Below are 20,092 nucleotides of genomic sequence, written 5' to 3'. Positions count from 1 at the left end.
CCTTATCAGATATGATTTGCAAATACTTTCTTCCACTCGTTAGGTTGCCTTTTCATTTTGTTGGTTTCCTTTGTGCACAAACTTTTTATTTTAATGTAGTCCCACTTTTCATTTTTGCGTTTGGTGTCACATTCAGAAAATCACCAAGACTGATGTCAAGGAGTTTATTGCCTACTGGTTTCATGTCTTATATTCAACTCTTTAATCCATTTTGAGCTAACTTTTGTGTATGGTGTAAGATAAGTGACCTAATTTTCCCAACAGCAATTATTGAATACACTGTCTTTTCTTGATTATATATTCTTGTCTCCTTTGTCGTAAATTAACTGACCATACATTCATTGGTTTATTTCTAGGCTATTCTGTGCCATTAATCTAGGTCTGTATTTATGCCAATACTCGATTACTATAGCTTTGTAATAATATAGTTTGAAATTAAGGAGCATGAGGCCTCCAGCTTTGTTCTTTCTCAAGATTGTGTTGGCTGTTTGGAGCCTTTCGGGGTCCCATACAAATTTTAGGGGTGTTTTTTAAAAATGCCATTGAAATTTTGAGAGATTGCATTGAATCTGTAGGTTGCTTTGGGTAGTGTGAACATTTTAACAATATTCGCCCAATCCCTAAGCATGGAGTAGCTTTCCATTGATTTGTCTGCAGTTTCATTTATGTCAGTTTTCAGTGTACAGGTCTTTCATGTTTTTGTTTAAAAATCCCTGGGTATTTTGTTTTTGATGCCGTTTTATAAATGGGACTATTTTAATTTCTCTTTCTGGTAGTTATTAGTGTACAGAAATGCAAGATTCCTGTGTATTGATTTTGTGTTCTGCAACTTTACTGAATTTATTAGTTCCAACAGTTTTTTGGTCTTTGGGGTTTTCTATATGTCATTTTATCTGCAAAAACTGACAATTTGGGTGCCTTTTGCTTGTCTAATTGCTCTGGCTAGGACTTCCAATACTATGTTAACATTTAAAATTGGACATAAAAAGCAAAGTGGTCCAAAGAAAGAAGTTTGAAACTAAATGTTGAACACTCTATTGAGTCCATGGACCGAACTCCCTCCTTTTTATGAAACCCCATGTGGGGGATGCAGGTTATCAGGAACAATTCTAAGTTACTACAGCTTTGTCACAAACCACCCTAAAAACTTAAGAGGTTCAAAGAGTAATCATTTCTCTCTCGGATTCTGTGGACTAGGAATTTAGGAAAGGCTCTACTTGGCAGTTCCGACTCCAGGTATTGGATGTATTTGCATTTACAGCGGCTAGAGCTGGGCTAGCGGGAAGTTAGAACACGAGGGACTGGCCAGACGTTTCTGCTTGTAGTTTCAGGATCTCTCTGTGTGGGCTGGTCTGGGCTTCCTCACAGAATTGGCTTCCGGGTGACTCAAGGACTTACCAGCCTGTGTAGCTTTGCGTGTTCCAACAGACCAGCTGTAAGCTGTGTTGCCTTTGATCTAGCTTTGGAAGTCACAGAGCAGTCCTTTTGTCGTGTCAACCAGTCACCTCTTGATCTGGGGAATGTCAGACTTTATGGATCTTTTACAACCGCCACATCTCCCCTCAGAAAGCCCATCTGGTGTGAGAGAGGCAAGACCAGCCTAGATACTGCCACCAGGAGAATACCAAAAGGTAAGCTGCCCCACGTAGAAGGCCAGGGGAGCTCACCGAGGGGAGTAAGGGAAAGCATTTTGGAGGCGACCTTTGAGCTGGTTCTTAAGATGGATTTTGACATTTTGAATGGCATTAGCAAGGTCCAGAAGTAATAAATGGTTGAACAGCGAGTGATTACTTGACTGCAATCAAAAGTGGCTGAAGGAGGAGTGAGCAGAGGCCAGAAATGTGAGCCAGATCAAGGAATGCCCAACCTAAGCACTTCGAGAGAGGCGGGGACATGGGCAGAAAAGTAATGAAGGTTCCTCTCCCCTCCAGATACAATTACCACGGGAGAGATGGTGAACTTTCCTTCTTGGCAATATCTACTACCCCTCCTGGGTGGTATTACAGGAGTTTACAGCAGTCTCCAACTTGGAAATAGTATCAGGTAACTATAAGCATGTATTTCTGATTTGGCTTTATTAGTTGCTTGAACTATCACCTAAAATGTGACAGGCTGAAAGGCATATAACACGTGTTGAAGCCTGAATGGAGTACACAGTCTCTTAGTGCTACCGGTCGTGTAGATCAGTATGGTCCAGAACTTTCTGTGATGATGGCTGGGATGCTACCTAACCACAGGCAGCCATTAAGCATATGAAATCTAGGGCTGGAAATGTTATTTTAATTAATTTAAGCACACGGGCCTAGTGTGCTGGTTAGCCAGGCCTACATGAAGGGTTTGGCAAGTGCAAGAGTGGAGTCCTAGGGCTGGCACAGACCCCAATGTGTGCTGTGGAAATTCAGAGTAACAGGGCTAGCCACAAAGTAATGCCATCCTGATTCAGGTTTACTGGGTCAATCCGATGGAATAATATATACCCCAGAGAGACCCCTGGTGAAAAATACTACCCAAGCCCCTAGAGTAGGGGACAGTGACAAGAGCCGGCCGGGAAAAATATCTAGGTTGGTAAGGAGATTCACAGCTCTCTCTCTGGGGAGCAATGGGAGGTTAATTTTCAGCCACGGGACTCCCTTTTTGCAAATAGAAACTTCCACAGCATCCTACTACATACAGATGGCAGTAACTTGGAGCTCTTTCAGTTCAGAGCGGGAATGGACACTCCGTGGCTGTGCCTCCTCAGTGCTAGAAGTGATAAAAGGAAATCCATCATCCTTTCCAATCTTACTCCAACGTGCAGTGTATCTTGAGGTCAATAATGAGACTTCATGGTTGTTTCTGAAACAAATTTATTCTCAGAATAATGCACAAAAGTAGAGGTTGAGGCTACCTTTGGGAGGCTTCCTCCCCCTCCTCTCTGAATGCCAGGGAGAACACAGTTGAGGGAAACATGCAATCACAAACAATGATCAACTCTAAAGACAAAAAGGTTTGGTCCAAAAGAACTCAACATAATTAATCCAATTACTGTGAACAGCTTCACTGAGCAGGATTAAGATATTGCAGACGTAGTGTTTCCACAGGGTGGCTCTTCAGTGCACCAGGGGGGCCTGCTTGAGGGAGATGAGGACAGAGCGCATGCGGGAGACGTCTTTGGCCTGCTTGCTGGACTTGGGGTTAAAGTCACACAGCCGGGCCACCCGTTCCCACTCAGTGCCTGGGGACGACTCGTCTATGTCATTTACAAAGGCTTCTTCTGCTGCCCTGGAAGCAATAATGAAAGATGTTGGTTTAATGTAGAACCCCTTGTGAGCTACCTGGTGGCTGCCTCTTCATGCCTGACTGAATGGCATCTGCTTTTCCAAAGAGTAACAGCCCCTGCCTGGCTCGGGTCAGATTCAGGAGCAGACACGTGGCCAGTTCTCCCAGGCACAGGGGCCGGGACTGCTGTGTAAAATGTTGGAATACAGGTGTTTGGTGCAGGGCTCACTCTCTCTCTGTCTCTGTTGACACAGAGCATTAAAAAAGCAAGTCCTTGGCCAGCTATGCACTGCCTTCATTAACAGGAGCAAAGCAGCAGGCTGGTCAAGAATGTGAACAGTGGTTTATGTTGGGCTCTACTGAGTTTCAAGTAAATTCAGAGACTTCTAAAAAGCCCACCGGTCACTGCACGATAGCCTCTGGATTTATCCCTAAGACCGGAGAGAAACAGGGCAGATCAAAAGGAATTCAAGACAAAGCTCCCATGCGAGCAGGCACTAGAGAGACTTAAAGCCATTCTGGAAGGGGGTTTGTTAGGACATTGTCCAGTTCAGCTCAAAGTTGGCCATTTTCCCTCCAGCCGGGTGCCTTGGGCCACTCAGGGCACTCTCTGGAAGGGGTGGGCATCTGATGGCTGAACAGCCAATCAATGTCAGTTGCTTTTTGCTAGGATGCTGCTCCAACGATCTTTCACGTCAAGGTCAGCCCACCCCCCAGTTGGGAACTGGTGGGAGCTACAGCCTGAAAGGACAGCGGAAGGAGGAGGGAAGACACACTATATTCATCTACTCCGACAAGCATCACGGGCAAAGCAAAAGCAATGGAGATGACTGGTCTGTGGGGACGGGGGGTGGCACTCTCACAGGGATGGCCGTGGCAGACACTGCTGAAGCCCAGAGCCACTACAACACTGCGACTTCATGGCACACACAGTTAGGGGCAGTGAGAAAGGTTTACTTAACTGTTCTAGGCTGTAGCAAGGATGGTTTATGTTTGTGCTTAAAGGTGAAGAGAAGAAAAGAAACAAGGAGAGAAACTTTAGGTCAGATATAGAAAATGAGAATGAGCTCAATGCAGATGGTCAGTAAGCTAGACATGCCCTTGCCACTCTAGCTACACTTGGGAACGTGCAGCTGGCTTTGCTGGGCCACCCTGCTGCCCAGCAAACCCAGACTCGACCTTTCCAGTCTCCATTTCTACTCCAGAGAGAATGTGCAAAAAATCAATCCAACACCACCTGTAAGTCCAGCATTTCACAAATCTCATTGCAAATGCATCTGGGGACCCAGGGAACCCCGCTCTGTATTCTAAAGGGATGAACGTGTAAAGGTCACAGGCCCTAAGAGGCTCTACAGCCATGAGCCTATTGTCCACCCTTCTACCCTCATCTCCCTTGTATCAAAAGCTAGTCCTAATTCTTAAGGAAACAGCAATACTGCTCTGAAAACAAGAATCCTTAAGTACTTTTCCAGAGAAGATGTAGTTTTCTTTGGAAGAAGAAACCACAGTGGCCCACACCAGACAGCTTTGGCCATCTGGACCTTAAAAAGCTTGGGGCCTCTCTGTGCCACACTAGGGGGATAGGGCATCAGAAGGTGGCCACTAAACAATTTCCAACATATAAAACCATAGAGAAATAATTACAGAGCTCCCCCCTTACCCAATGAGACAACCTCCTCTGCTCTGGACTCTGCTGCCCCAAGGGAGAAGCAAACCAACCCCACATGTCGTTCTATAGAATTAAATGTAGGAAATCCTGCCCCCCCCCCCCCCCCCCCAATAGCTCCCAACCACAGAGCTTCCACCTGTTCCAGGTGGGGACACGTCCCGTCCCCACCTAGGGCAGGTAGGTAGCAAGAAGTTAGAGCCCACCCCCATCCCACAGCCTTCCCAGACAAGGTCACAAATGACCCACATTTTAAAAGGGAATCTGCTTCCTTCTCTCCAAAACCCTGGATGTGCAAAAGGGCTATCGGAGTTAAAGGGAGTCACGATTCTGCAAGACAAATCGATGGGTCATACCCCCAACCTTATAACTCTTAGGCAATCCCCAGAGTGCCAATCTGAAATAATTCAGAAAGCAAAGCAACTTGTGACATAACAGGAACATTAACTCTAAACAAAAAGTAGAATCAAAACAAGAAAAGGAATTAGTTTTGCAACATACACATAACCAATCACGTCAGCGAAGGGTTGTTTGTAGAAAGCTTCATCTGCCACCCTAGACAGCAAGAGGTCCAAAAGGCAGGCAAGCAGGCAGGAAAAAAGAGAGAACATTGAGAGGCAGAAACATCTCAAATCCACAGTAGAGGCATGACTGTGCTCCAGGGCGCTGCTCCCAAGGCTCCGTCCTCACCCAGCAAGGCTTCAAGTGCTGGAGACCAGCAGGCAAGGTCCTCCGCTGGCCTTCCCCAAGGGCGGGTTCTCCCAAGGGAGCCCTGCCAACTCCTTCCCCACCTTCTCCTGACAACGGCGAGCCTTTCTCAGCGCCCGCTTCCAGGTAAGCCCTTTTAGAGACTCCGAATCCATCCGATCCAATCCTCAACCCCAACGACCTAGGAGAACACTAGGACGTGGTCTCACCAACACTTTACAGATCAGGTAACAGGAGGCCTAGAGATGAAGCAACCTGCTCAACCCCAGGCGGCAGAACTCGGAAGCAGGCCGGCCTGGCTCTCTGCACTGTGCAGTAAGGCTTCTTCCCTGCTGGCGGATGACCGGGAAGCCACGCCGCCTTCCCGTCAGCCTCAGGGAGCCTCGCTAGGCATGAACGCTGCCAGCTGCCCGACACCAAACACGCTAGGCCCCAAAGCCACTGTCCAACTACTGCTTGTGAACCACCCTGGCTCAATGGGATCAGTTTTCAGTATTCTGGGAACAGATGAGGAAAAAGTTGCCGGACACAAGTGGTCTGGCGGAAAGGACTGCAGCCCAGGGTCCTGGCTCTGGCACCGTCTTCCTGTGTGTCCCCAAATAAGCTGGTTCGTCCGCTCAGTCCAGAAACCCCAACTTCCCTTCCCCTCTCACTCACACCAGGAATGGATCAAAGTGGCAGGGCTCTGTGGGACAGAAAGGGAAGGGGGGCACGCTGGGTGGAGGAGTTTACACCCCCACAGACAGGCTGGCTTATTTAGACTTTGTTGCCCCAGGCTGAATCCCTGGGCCCAGCCAGCCCACCCCATCTATTGTGGGTGGGCAGGGAACCTCCCTGCGGAAATCTTACCCTGTCCTTTGCCAGGCTGGTTTTGGGGCACAGGAGCGGGAGGGGCATTTTGAAGGAAAATCGTGCCTGTTTATTAACCTAGGGTCACTTATTTATTTAAAGGGAAATTCTAGTAATTTTATTTCAGTTTATTTTTAGACGCACCCACAGCCTGCCTTCTTTCCCATTTTGGTTTATACATAGGAGGTGTTTTGTGGAAATGTGATTGTAACTCTCAGTGAGTCAGCAGGAAAACAGAGTTGTTTGTGGGCAGAATGAGTGGGCGGGAAAGGAAAGGCCAGACAGCTTGTAAGCCCATAATCCTTTTAGTTTACACAAAGGGCTAAACCTAATCAATTTCAGTTTGTGCTTACTCCTACTGGAAGAAAATAAAGGTTTAGTGACTCCAGTGGAGGCATCACTAAGACAACAAAAGCCTGAATGCCAGGCTTCTGTTCCTTTGCAGTTAGCCCCAAGACTAAAGAGCTTGTTAGTGACAGCAGAGCCCCATCCGGGTCGGGTTACAGACAAGCAGGACAAATGGAAAATCATCATCTAAGTGGCCTGTTTGTTCTTCACCCACCAGACAGAAGGGCCTGAAAGCAGCAATCCTCATGGAAGCCTGTGGGAAAGGGGGCAGGGGGAGGGAGGAGGAATGCCTTTGGGCCTGACCACAGGGTGCTCAAGAGGTGACCCACATCAATAGCCCCAACGGGGCATGGGAAAAATGTCTGCCCGCTTTTAGAAGTCTTGAAAGAGGGGAAAAGTTAGCACCAGAGACCCCTGTAAAAGGGGAAATGTTTCTGTCCGTTTGGAAGGGAACATGGTCTGCGGCTGGTCTGGAGTACACACTGTCCTGACTGGCTCCCGTGGAGGAGGAATTTGTTTCCACAGGCTGTCACTAATAATTGATGGCTCTTGTGCAGTGGCATCTGCACCCTGAGTTGGGATAAAAGCAGGGAGATGCAATCTGAGGACTGACACCAGTCTACAGATGCAGTGAAGACAAGATCTGCGGTCATCTGCCCAGCACCACGCCTGGGCACCTAGAAGGTTTTAGTTTGGGGCACCTAGAAGTCAGGAGGCCTGACGATACACTCAAATATAGGCCCTTGCTACCCACCGCATCTCTTCTTTCAAACTACTCTACCTATCTTTGTGTTCCCCCTTAAAAATCCAGCTGCTACAAAAGTCATCCAGAGAGAAGGGCACATGCTTGAAACGAACACTTCATTTTCTCAAAATACTCACTCTTCACCTACGAACAGAGTTCCTTTACATATATAAATGGGACTTAGTCCCACAGGATGCTGTTTAGAGAATCAAACACGGAGGGGGAGTGGTCAACAATGTCACAATCTCGAGGAGGGGGTGTGTGCCATTGGAAGAAGTTCCCCACGGTGGCTCTAAACGGCTCCCATGCTAGTCCATGAAAACTAACGAGTAAGATGTAAAAACCACCCCTTCTATCCTGGAACCCTGGTGACAACGGCTCACGTGCCTCCAGTTTTACACACTCAGAGTCTGCCCTGCACTTCGTGACCTGGTTTTGAAACAACTACACATTCTCCAGGAGTGGCAAGTTTAAGTCTTTTCCCCTCTCTGGAACTTGGGAAGTTCACCTATGACATCATCCAACCCGACATTCTACGATTCTAAGAAAGGTACCAAAGCCCTAAACCGATGCCTGGAGGGACTAAACCTTAGAGACTGAGCTCCTGAAAACAGGAGTGCTTACTCCAAGGATAACTGATACTGTATACAGACAATCCCTTTCTTTCCAGAAGGGCTACAGTTTAGCAAAACTGGCCTGAAAAAATTTCCGCAATTAGAAGCCTATTCCCACCATAATTTTTTAAGTCTGAGAATCTGTATGTCAACTTGTTTACACATCAGGGACCCTGAACAGGGAGGGTCAGCCCGGTTTTACCAAGTACTTCAGGGCAGACGGACTCCCGGGCAACTTGCTAGAATAAATGGGGCCTCACACGGTACTTGCACAAAGAACTCGCTCCTCTCCCTTTAGAGATGTGAACTTGTATCTGTGGTAAATCATCTGGAATGAGCACAGAATAAAGCAGCCTGGACCTGTCAGCACTTCAAAATGACCACAAGCTCAGGAGAAGCCCTGGTAGTTAATGCTACCCTGAGCAACTCAATGTGAAGACCAGAGGGCAGTCCCCACCGTATTAGAACTTCACTGGAACCTGAGAAGCATTCCTAGAAAATACCTCCCCACAGGAAGGGGGCCAGGACTAGGCTCCCATTTGGCATTTAAGACACAGCCAACAGAACCAACTATGGCCAACAAGAGAAAGGCAGCCGAAGCCTACCGCACACAACGGTCCATCTGTTCTGCTGTAGGTGCCCACGATGGCACAGGCTGGCTGGCAAAGCGGTCTGCTCCCTCTTTTCTGGCAGATTTCCAGCAAGAAGCTGCCAGAGACCAAAGCACTTAAACCAACTTCTGCCTCTGAGGCAGGAACCTAAGAAGGCGCTTTACCCTGAAAATTACAACTATCCCCAGGCTCAGTCTAGCCTCTCTTTCCACTGAGGTAGTGAAGCGACCGTCTGAGAGCTGGGCTCGGGATGCAGCAGGAAGGCGAGCCACTGGCCTACATCAAGGCCAGCAGTGCTGCCTCCACCTCTCTGAGCTACTTCCAAGCAGACTGAGCATGGAGACCACAGCTCCTGCTCGGCGGGGAGAGGAGGAGGCGCTTAGTTTCTCCCTCAACTTTAGGGAGTACATCATAAAGAGCACTTTCAAAAGGTCAATCTTAGGTCAATTTTTTCAGATGTACGCGGAGGACCCTTCGTTCTCAAGTCACCGTGTCGGAACATCCCTGGCTACTGAATTACAAAGCACATTTCCCTGCTAACGGGCCCCTCTGCCTAGCAGCTTTCAGAGAGCAAGGCTGTATTTAGGGGCTGCAACATGACCAAGTCTATAATCCCCAAAGTACTGAGATCCTGGTATATTCATAACGCAGCCCTTCATTTCAGGGTTACGTTTCTGCACGTGGACTTAATCCATGACATAACTTTCCCTTTTGCTGCTTCATACCGATACAAGCAACACATATTAACCAAACTCTTAGCTGAAGAGCTAAATCCACTACAACTGGGATGGCTAAAGGACAGGCTGGATTAAGCTCATGAGACCCGAGAGACGTGCAACCTTTATGTTTCAAGTACTTTTTCCAAAACCTGCAAATACATTTCACACTAAAAGAGGCAGCACGTGAGAACTACATTGGCCACTGGAAATGAATTTGATTCCATCCTGGAAAGCAAGCAGTGCTGGCAGCACCGGGGACTGACCTGTTATTTGCTTTTGTTTTCTGTAGCTGCTCGTCCTGCCTCGCATACCACTCTTCTAGCTCCTTTATTGCTTTTTCTTTCCACTCTGCTTCTTGCTTCCGAGAATTGGCATCTTTGAAGGGAAGGAAAAGAAATAAAATGAGGCGAAACACAAATCGAAGTCTGCTCCATAAATTTTTTAGTCTTATTAAAACTGCTGTGTGCTGGCGGGAGACTAGGCAGGAGGGAAGACAAAATTCTGTTTTCCCTGTTTGTACATCCAGTCTCTGATCTCAGGGATTCCATTCAAGGGGTTTCATATTTTATCTCAATCCACTGACATTAGTGGATTCACTAATTTTGGGATTTCTTTTGGGGGTGGGGTAGGGGAGGAATTCTTTCTTTCTTTCTATTTTTTGTTTAATGTTTATTTATTTTTGAGACAGAGCATGAACGGGGGAGGGTCAGAGAGAGGGGGAGACACAGAATCTGAAACAGGCTCCAGGCTCTGAGCTGTCAGCACAGAGCCCAACGCAGGGCTCAAACTCACGGACCGCGAGATCATGACCTGAGCTGAAGTTGGACGCTTAACCAACTGAGCCACCCAGGGGCCCCAGGAATACTTTCTTTTTAAAAAAATTTTTTTTTTCAACGTTTATTTATTTTTGGGACAGAGAGAGACAGAGCATGAACTCACGGACCGCGAGATCGTGACCTGGCTGAAGTCGGACGCTTAACCGACTGCGCCACCCAGGCGCCCCCAGGAATACTTTCTTAATAGAAAAAAGCCTTTGGGGGCACCAACCAGGGAAAAAACAACTATGGACCATTCTTTAATAATGCTGTCAATATCAGTTCAGGGTGGACAATTAATATTACATCATCTAACAACATCTTCTCCCAAACTATATTTAACAGCCTAGGTTTGACAACCAATGGTTTTGTAAAACATAAGGTGGCACTCTCTTTTAACTAAAAATGGTAGAAACACCTCTATAAAGCAGGGAGCTGTTGTTAAAATTACCAGAGGTAGAGAAGATTCAGGAATATAGGCGGTAGAATATAGATGGTAAATGTTGAGGGGGACCACAAAATAGCTATTCCTGCTTGTATTGCAGAGTGAGTCTGTGGCAGAGCTAAGACAGAAGTAAAAAAGAAACTAATGGAGATTGCTGGGGGTTGAGGTGGGGTAGGGGATCACTAACAGTTATCCAAAAGGTTCTAGAAATTAGAAGACGCAAACTTAGGTTTGCCATACTGGATTCTCAAACATTAAGTTTCTCAGCTAAGTATTCACTAAGACATTTAGCTAAAAAGACCAAGTCAGTAGAGAGCGGGAGACAGAAATGCAGGTCACATGCAGCTGGCATCTGAAGTTACTCTGAGAGTTCACTTTTAAACATGTTCTTAAGGAAATACTCTCTGGCAGGTGTTTTTATTTAAAAGAATTTTTTTTTAAGTTTATTTATCTTTGAGAGAGAAGACAACAAGTGCGCACACACGAGTGGGGGAAAGGGCAAAGAAAGAGACAGGGAGAGAGAATCCCAAGCAGGCTCTGCACCGTCAGCAAAGAGCCCAATGTGGGGCTTGAACTCACGAACCGTGATCATGACCTGAGCTGAAGTTGGATGCTTAAGCGACTGAGCCACCCAAGTGCCTGTCGCAGGTGTTTTGTAATACACCCCTCATTTAATCTTTATAACAATCCCAAGAAGGTAAACTCTAGACCCATGCTCAGCACTGAGACAAACTATAGCTCAGAAAGTTTGAGTAACTTTTCCTAAAGGTTAAAGTCAGTGGCAGAGCTAAGATTCAAACCCAGATCTGCCTCTAAAGCTTACACGTTCTTACTTCATTAAGCTGCGTCCAAAGGGAAGGATGGCAAGGAAAGCAAGCCTAGAAAAAAAATCACAAGATGTGACTAGAAGGTGCTCACCAGTGCTCCAGAAAAGAGTGGACAGCACAGAGCCAGAGCCCGACCTGTAAGTAGCATCCTCGAGGAGGTTACAAAGCAGCGGTGGTGGCCAGTCACCCCCTGAAGGAAAGAAACTGAGCATTTGGGAGCATTTTTGGGGCCTTTGCAAGCACATTTTATAGTAACAACCTACAGAAAAGGCTGTGTCTGTAACTACTAGAAATAGCCTACTGGCACCTAAAAACTCTCCAAAAGTTTCGGATTCTAAAGCAGCTGTTAGCCTGTAGCCTGTCGTGTAAGTGAAATGGAGAACGCCACGATGCGACGGGAAATGCTGTGAGCTGGCAGTGCGTGTGGACAAGAAACCAAAGAGTACCAAGGTTAAAATTGAAGGTCACCTTTTCAAGAGTGGTGAAATCACTTCTAAAACATTACTTTTTGACTGCAGAGTATTTGCCTTTGTGTGTAGTCTAATGATGATTTTTTTTAAGTTATTTCTCTGAAAAATTAAATAAAAATTGTGATCTGCAGACTGTAGTCGCTGCATAAAACCACCTCTTTAAATCATCTACTTGCTTTTACAGATTTATGAAGGGACACTAGCAATAAGAATTTAGAATTCTTAAATGCTTAGTACAACAGGGCAGAGATCTAAGCTGCAATACAATCTCTGCATCTGGGCAGGAGAAGAGGGAGGGAAGGATGAAGAGTCCCCTTAGAGAGCAGGGCACATGGACGGCTGTCTTCTCTGGCAATCCCTATTACTGCTCATGGAAAGGAAAATTATTTGAGGACACAGCCAACAGCTAAGCTGAAAACGACTGACATGGATTCTCTATTTTTAGCATCTGTGCTTTCTCACAGTTCTTGCAAGGAAAAAAAAAAACAAAACAAAACTGAAAAAACACCTAAGGTTCACAGACCAATTTAATTCAGCTGCAAAGCCACATGTTTGACTTCCTTCATAAAAACATCTTAAGGGGCCACCTGGGCGGCTCAGTCGGTTAGGCATCCAACTTTGGCTCAGGTCATGATCTCACAGTTCGTGGGTTCGAGCCGCGCGTCGGGCTTTATGCTGACAGCTTGGGGCCTGGAGCCTACTTCAGATTCTGTGTCTCCCTCTCTCTCTGCTCCTCCCTTGCTCACCCTGTCTCTCTCTCAACAATAAATAAAGATTAAAAAAAAATTTTTTTTTTTAAAAGCATCTTAAGAAAACTACAATTCACTGAACATTCCCAAGGTGCCCAATCTGGTAACTGAAAAAACGCCATTCTTCCAGACACCAAAAGTGTACTCCCTCCATGGAAGACAACTCTACTAAACTTTGGGGAAAGGGAAAAGATAAGTTGGGTTCTGAAGCGTGAAAAATACTAATACCAGCTAAGTCTTGCCTCTCAGCTTACTCAGAAGCAGCAGCCAGGACCAAGGCTGCCGGCACCACGAGGACAATTTTCATCTTATCCGATGCAGGAGCTACTAGCTACACGTGGCTGTTAAAATTTAAAATTCGGCTGCTCAGTCACACGAGTCACATTTCCCGTGCTTAACAGCCACATGTCGCTAGTGGCTACCATCACTGGAGAGCAGAGATAACGTAGTATTTCCATCATCAAAGAAATTACTACTGGATAGTGCCATAAAGGTTCAAATAGAGGTGTGTCCTTTGATCTCAAAGTCACATAAATTGGACTGGAGAAATAACAGACTCGGTCCTACTTCCAGGTGTCAACTACCCCAACCGAAGAATAGGACTCACGTGTTTACTAATTCAGTGGTTCCCAAGAAAGAATAACACTGACATTGTGGGTACACAGAAGAACATCGTTATTTCTAGATACACAATATTTAGGCATAAAATACGTGACGTATCTGAAAGTGGACCAGAAATGTGTGTGTATAAAACATACACACACACACACATTACATTTATATAAAGATAACCCAATATGACAAAATGTTAATTAGTGAATCTAGGGGGTACACACAAGTTCATTTTACTCTTCTTTCAACTATTCTGTTTGAAATTTTAATGAAAAGTTGAGAAGACTGCCCCATGGCTTTATGTCCACACTGTGCCATACCTCTGCAACTCCCAAGTACAGATACCAAGCCTCCCAATCCTGACCAAAAGCGACACTCCATACACAGATCTTCACCGAAGGCCAGGCCAGCTGGCACTGATCTTGGGCTGGGCCTGCCTGGTGGGATAGTGTTCACTAAATGCAATGTGACTAAGGGACAGATGGGTCTGGACTATGAAACAGGGCAGACTTGAGCTGAATTGTGACTCCACCACTTCTTAGCTAAGTGACTCAAAAACTTATCCTGGGATTCTCCCATTCCTCACCTACCTACAGAGGTAAAAACGTACCTTACAGAGCTATCAGAACAGGAAAACAAAATTGTACATGTTTCCTACAATTTACATTTTCCTCTTAAAGCATTACCTTAAATTCAGCCTTCAAATGATAAATGGACTCTGGAGTCTCTCACATGGACAGGATACCTACAAGTTTATACAACACCCTTATAAATACCACCCCGGACTACCCTTGGGGTTGGTAACACTGATCTTATTCCACAGAGGAAGTAACAGACACTGGAAGGTTTGAGCAACCAAGTGCCCAGAGCTGGTAAGAGTTAAGCCTGGGCCTTGAACCTAGTCTTTTACTCCAAGCTCAGGACTCTTTCCACAGCACTGCTCTGCTCTTCCTGAGAGGATGCACTCGGTGGCCAGTGGCGACTCTCCGAGCTGCCCTAATCCTCACACAATGGCCTGTGATCAAGCGTCTCCATGCCATGCGGGTGGCCTTGGGGCCTTTATTTAGGTTGAAAAAGAGATCTTCCCAAATACGAGACAAGGACATTATGGCTAATTCTAGTTAAAAAGGGTAAGAGTCAAGGTCAACTATCACACTGAAAACAGACACCCAAGGACGTAAAGGGATTCCTTACCAAGGGCTTCCAAGCGTTCCGTTTGCTCTTCTCTCCACTTACGGATACTTTCAGGCTCTGACTGCAAGCGATCCACTTGTGAAATAGCTGCATAACTGTCTGTTGGGCCATTACTCTCCTTAACACAAAACACAATTGTGTTCTATCAGTACCAGACGTTCCTTCCTGAAACACACTTCATCCGTGGCAGAACCCCTGGTTATGTACAGCACGGAGGCTGTTGTAAAATGTTAAAGGATTACCTTTAAAAGCAACAACACAACCTCACGTGCCAATAGGGAGCTTTCAACATTACTGCACAGAATCCTTACAATCTACAAGGGAGGTAGTTTTTATCCTACCTGTTAATAAATGGGATGTGAGTGGGAGAGAGGAAAATTGGGGAGGCGGGTAATAATGGACTTCCTAGGAAACAGTGTTAACGGTTTTTGTTTCCCCACTTGACACACAACTTCTGTGGAATCTTCAAAGTAACAAAGGTAAATACACAGCCCAGAAAGGCCTAGAACCTAAGGCTTCTAAATGCCATTATACAATGTAGGAAAAAGATCACTTAATGCCACCTAACCAAAATGTGAGAACTCTGGGTAAAAGAGTCCAAAAGAAAACGTGCAGTCCCTACAGTCACACCAAAGAAAAGAATAAAAAGGCAAGCAAATATGAGTCACAAGTGGGGGGTAGGGGGGCAGGTTCTTTTACAGTGGCTAAGGTCTGACAGCTGATACACTGATAAAGACTCAAACAGAATTTAATCTTTAAGAGATTTATCTTTTAGATTTTTCACCTGTTGAACTAGGAAGTAAATTCCAAATTAACCTAACCAGACCATAAAGGATGGAAGGGGAGTTACTTAAAATATTAGTAACTAAAAAACAAACAAACAAAACTTAGTAACACTTTCCACGTGTCAGGCACATAAACGCTTTATCCCCCAAGCAAAGTTTTTCTTCCCATTTCACAGCTGGAGAACTGAGACACAGAACTGACATGTCCACTTCACAGCCAGTTAGGGACAGAGCCAGAATCTGAACGCTGTTGTGTCTCACTCTAAGGATTAAGCTCTAAACCAGGGACTGGAAACTAGAGTCCGTGCCAGCTGCCTGTTTTCGTAATTACATTTTACTGGAACACAGCCGTGCCCATTCACTTATGTTCTGTCTATGGACGCTTTCACAGCACAGCAAGAGTAGTCTGACAGAGACCTTCGTGACAAAGCTTAAAATGTTTACGACCTGGTACTTAACGAAAAAATTAGTCCATCCTTGGTTTAAACCAATTAGACTAACATCCTTCTTTAATTGGTTGAGGGATGGGCAGAAGAAACCCAGGCATAAGCAAAGCATCATGCTATTCCCCCAAGGCTATAGTGACTACTTCCACTTGGTCCAGAAGGAAACACACAACTCTTGTTGGGTGCTTGGGAGAAGAGGAGAAACCTCCACTTGTTCTAGATAAAAGGACATGCACACGTGAAGCCCAATGTGCCCTGTGACCACCATTCGACCACCATGAAAAAAGCTAGAGCACAAAAATGCATGCTTGGCGGCCAGAGTCCGAGAACACTTCAATTACATAAACTACTAAAACTTCGCTGTGTTTAAGGTAATCCAAGTTGGGGTAGCAACTGAAAGCTTAGTGAGGAAGAGGTAAAATAATGGTAGTAACCAAAAATTCCAGCCACCCCCACCCCCAATATCATCTCAAAAGTTCAAATGCTGGCCCCACCACATACCAGCTTTGTTACTTTTAGACTACTCTCTCTCTGTGCCTCAGCTTATTCATCTGTAAAGTGGGAAGGACAATAGTACAGGTTCCCCAGGTTGTTGAGAAAATTAGAGATTAAGCAGAAACACTTGACACGGTACATGGCACATAGTGTTTAGTCACTGCTACCATCACCATCACGAAGGTTCATTTCTGGAGAATAAAACTGGTAACACTAGGGCCAGATCAGTAACATTTTAGAAGAAGGCTCTATCAATGTCACTTCTCTTCAAATCCTTCCATTCTAGCAGGTAACATACCCAATACTAATACATCTCGGAAAGTCAAAAGAGTGGAGTCCTTTCTAGATCAGTGAATTCAAATCACAGGAAAGGAAGCCTTGACCACTATCATTCAACATAATCAGAGTACTCTGTACCTGGTAGTATTCGCCATTCATCACTCCATCAACAGCATCTGCAAGACATAAAATTCAGTCTATCAATCAGGGCTGGTCAAACGCTAGGCCAAAGCACTCTGGCATATAATACCATACTATATGCTGCAGGTACTGTAAGTTATACTAATACTATCCCTTGTTAGGCACTAGACAGAACAAATGACTTCCTGTTTAATGAAATCAAGATGTACTTATACACAAATTACTTCACCAAAATGTGGATAAAATCTGCACCAAGCCCCTAGTTCAAAACCTTTTGATCTTCTGGCCTAGAAAGAGAACACATGGACGCCTGGCAGAAGAATCTCAGAGAGCAACACTGTCTATGAAAGTTCTGGAGAAGGCAAAGCAAAAGTGGGCCCTAGAATCATCCAGTCAGCAGTGACATGCAGCTTCATATTCAAACCAAGGTGCTTTCTTGGAGGTAAGAACTCTCCATCCTGTGCCTATAGAGACCCAAGGGTCTACACCTGACTTCTTGCTAATTCCTCCAGACTACCTGGAATTAGCCTGGGCTAGTAAGATTCGGGCATACCAAATTAAATCAGTGTTTGCAAGGACACAAGTTACAAAAAACTCAAAGTATGGTGTACCATCCAGTCTTGCACAATTAATTAATTACTCATGAGCTAAATGAGAAAGTCCATCTGAGAAATGTAAAAAATGCCTTTTCAAGTAAGACCTAGAGACTATCAATCCATATGGTACACAATGGTGGTCCAAGGGTGCCTAGTGGCTCAGTCGGTTAAGCATCAGACTCTTGACCTCAGCTCAGGTCATGACCTCACGGTTCGTGAGGTGGAGCCCCGTGTCGGAGTCTGCGCTGACTGCTGTCTAAATAAATAAATCAAGCAAGCAAGCAAGGAGACATTAAAAAAATTAAAAACAAACAAAACAGTGGTCCACAAGCTAAACATATTTAAAACACAAGTAAGTACTAAGTAAGAAAATTTCCGCAAACCAGGATGTCCAGGTTTTGGGATGAAGGCAGGCAGACGGACGACCTGGCAATGATGGGCCTCTATGAAAGGATGGCCTTTACATACAGCGTGTTCTGGTCTATCTGCCGGGATCCCCGTCCCACTTTTTTTTTAAACTCCATTCTGTATCTCACTAATTCAGTTACCTGATCAGCCTGCATCCTAACCCCTGCCCTGACCCAAAAGCAGTCACTAAGAGGCAATCTACAGACTGAATGCCATTCCTGTGGAGTGGCTGCTCTGCCTTCCTTCAAAAGCCCTGATCCAGGCAACATAAAAATGTAGCTTCCACCTACACATTCTGCACTCTGTAGCTGCTGACCGACCTACATCTACTACCTACTATGAAGGACTTCTATCATGTATCCAATTTTTTCAAACTACAACGACCATCTTGTCGCCTGGGGCGAGAGACGGAAGATAAGAGATGAACCTAAAAGACACAAGAACCCAAGTGAAAACAGTGAACAGTGAAAGAACGCCAAGCAAGCAGTTAGTGTGGGCCACCATCAACAAGGCCCTCAGAAGGCACTCTATGGAAACATCAGGGCTTTCCTCGAGGCCTGGGGCAGGATGCTCTCATCCTTCCCTCAAGAACAGGCAAAGATTTCATTAAACCACTCCTCTGCTCTTGATTCCTAATTAAACCCAACTCGAACTGCCTGTTTTCCAAACCAACCCTAACATTTTTATCCATTCTTTTGGTTCTCTTGCTTCTCCCAATTACTCTCCTCTTGGCTTTGAGTATTGAAAACTTTTATAGATTACTTCCCCAGCACATCTCCCTAAGACACTTTTTAAAAAAAAAAGGAAAAGAGAGAAAGAAGAAAGAAATATATAATTTCAACGCTCAGCCCATCGGCTTCTACCCTTTAGCACACCCATGGCAACTGCTTTCAGTGAAACCAGACTCCTACAACATATGCTTTCTTGGAATTCATTCATCTATGTCCTTAAATTCTCATTTTTTTTAGTATGAAAGAAACTATTGTTTCCAAGGTGCCAGGCACCATGTCCAACATTTTATACACGTTAAGTTTTAATCCTTACAATAAACCTAGATGTATCAGCCCTTCACAAATGACCTGAAAATAGGTGTAGGGTTCCCTGAAAGATAAGGTGTTCTTGAAGGGGCAAATAATTAATGACAGTATTTTCTCTCTTGATTTTTTAAGATATGTAAGAAAAAATAATAAATGCATGTTTTATGAGATAATCAGCTTTTCAAAAGTGGTGCAATACCTCAGCAGGCCAGGAAGTCAGAGGAAAGATCATCTGATACATGAATACAAACAGCCAGGATCTAAGCATTTACCTACCTTCATGGATTTTGATCTATGTTTCAACGGCTGGTTATGGTTCTTGCTTATTTCAACATAGTTCTCATATTTTTTAATAAAGCTTGATTTTTTTTCCCTGTTTTCTTTTAGAGGGAGTGTGCAAGTGGGGGAGAGGGGCGGGGGAGGAGAGAAAGAGAGAGAGAATATCTTTATTTTTTTTTCTTAACATTTATTCATTTTTGAGAGACAGAGAGCATGAGCAGGGAAGGGGCAGAGAGAGGGAGACACAGAATCCGAAGCAGGCTCCAGGCTCCAAGCTATCAGCACACAGAGCCTGACGCGGGGCTCAAACTCACAGACTGTGAGATCATGACCTGAGCCAAAGTCAGACACTCAACCGACTGAGCCACCCAGGCGCCCTGAGAATATCTTAAGTAGGCTTCACACTCAGCACAGAGACTGACACAGGGCTTGATCCCATGACTCTTTGAGATCATGACCTGAGCCCAAATCAAGAGTCAGAAGCTCAAGCCTGCTTAAGATTCTCTCTCAAAATAAATAAGTAAACTTAAATAAATAAATAAACTTAAATATATATATATATATATATATATATATATATAGAATTGCTGGTCACAGGATGTACATTTTTTTAATGTTTGAGAATGAAAGAGACAACATGAGTGGGGGAGGGGCAGAGTGGGGGAGGAGCAGAGAGAGAATCCCAAGCAGGCTCCACACTGTCAGTGCAGAGCCTGATGTGAGGCTTGAACTCACAAAACCGTGAGATCATGACCTGAGCAGAGATAGAGTCAGATGCTCAATGGACTAAGCCACCCAGGTGCCCCAGGATATACATTTTAACTAAACATTGACCAACTGACCCCTTTTAGTCTATTTCTATTACTACCATCAGCACATGACTGCCCCATTTCTCAGACTTTTTTTTTTTCTTTTAATGTTTGAGAGAGCACTAGCACAAGCAGGCTGGTGGGCAAGTAAGCACAAGTGGGGGAGGTGGGGAGAGGGAAAGGGGGG

General features: G+C 45.1%; 1 protein-coding gene and 2 long non-coding RNA genes across 6 annotated transcripts in view; 2 read left to right on the top strand and 1 right to left on the bottom strand.

The window, feature by feature from the left end:
• Positions 1-1,933: 1,933 nt before the first annotated feature.
• Positions 1,934-4,884, top strand: LOC121034670 (uncharacterized). Its single transcript, XR_005792554.1, has 2 exons — positions 1,934-2,043; positions 3,929-4,884. It is a non-coding gene; the product is annotated as an uncharacterized LOC121034670 (long non-coding RNA).
• On the bottom strand, positions 2,829-16,877 carry CLTA (clathrin light chain A). 4 transcript variants are annotated; one of them, XM_040481682.1, is made up of 6 exons: positions 16,774-16,877; positions 14,631-14,748; positions 9,782-9,893; positions 5,426-5,479; positions 4,221-4,256; positions 2,829-3,261 (listed from the first exon to the last, which is right to left on the bottom strand). In XM_040481682.1, the coding sequence occupies exons 1-6, from the start codon at positions 16,792-16,794 to the stop codon at positions 3,090-3,092; spliced, it is 513 nt and encodes a 170-aa protein (XP_040337616.1). In that variant the 5' UTR covers positions 16,795-16,877; the 3' UTR covers positions 2,829-3,089. The 4 variants fall into 4 exon arrangements, with proteins under 4 accessions (XP_040337616.1, XP_040337617.1, XP_040337618.1 ...); XM_040481683.1 differs by lacking the exon at positions 4,221-4,256; XM_040481684.1 differs by lacking the exon at positions 5,426-5,479.
• LOC121034671 (uncharacterized) overlaps positions 16,176-20,092 on the top strand; it is a 17,528-nt gene continuing 13,611 nt past the window's right edge. Inside the window, exon 1 of the long non-coding RNA XR_005792555.1 lies at positions 16,176-16,276. This is a non-coding gene — a long non-coding RNA (uncharacterized LOC121034671). The remainder of the gene's footprint in view (positions 16,277-20,092) is intronic.

The sequence above is a fragment of the Herpailurus yagouaroundi genome, unplaced genomic scaffold (genome assembly GCF_014898765.1).
Source record: "Herpailurus yagouaroundi ecotype Mexico unplaced genomic scaffold, PumYag 160, whole genome shotgun sequence".
Taxonomy (NCBI): domain Eukaryota; kingdom Metazoa; phylum Chordata; class Mammalia; order Carnivora; family Felidae; genus Herpailurus; species Herpailurus yagouaroundi.
This window is presented reverse-complemented; position numbering and strand designations above follow the sequence as displayed.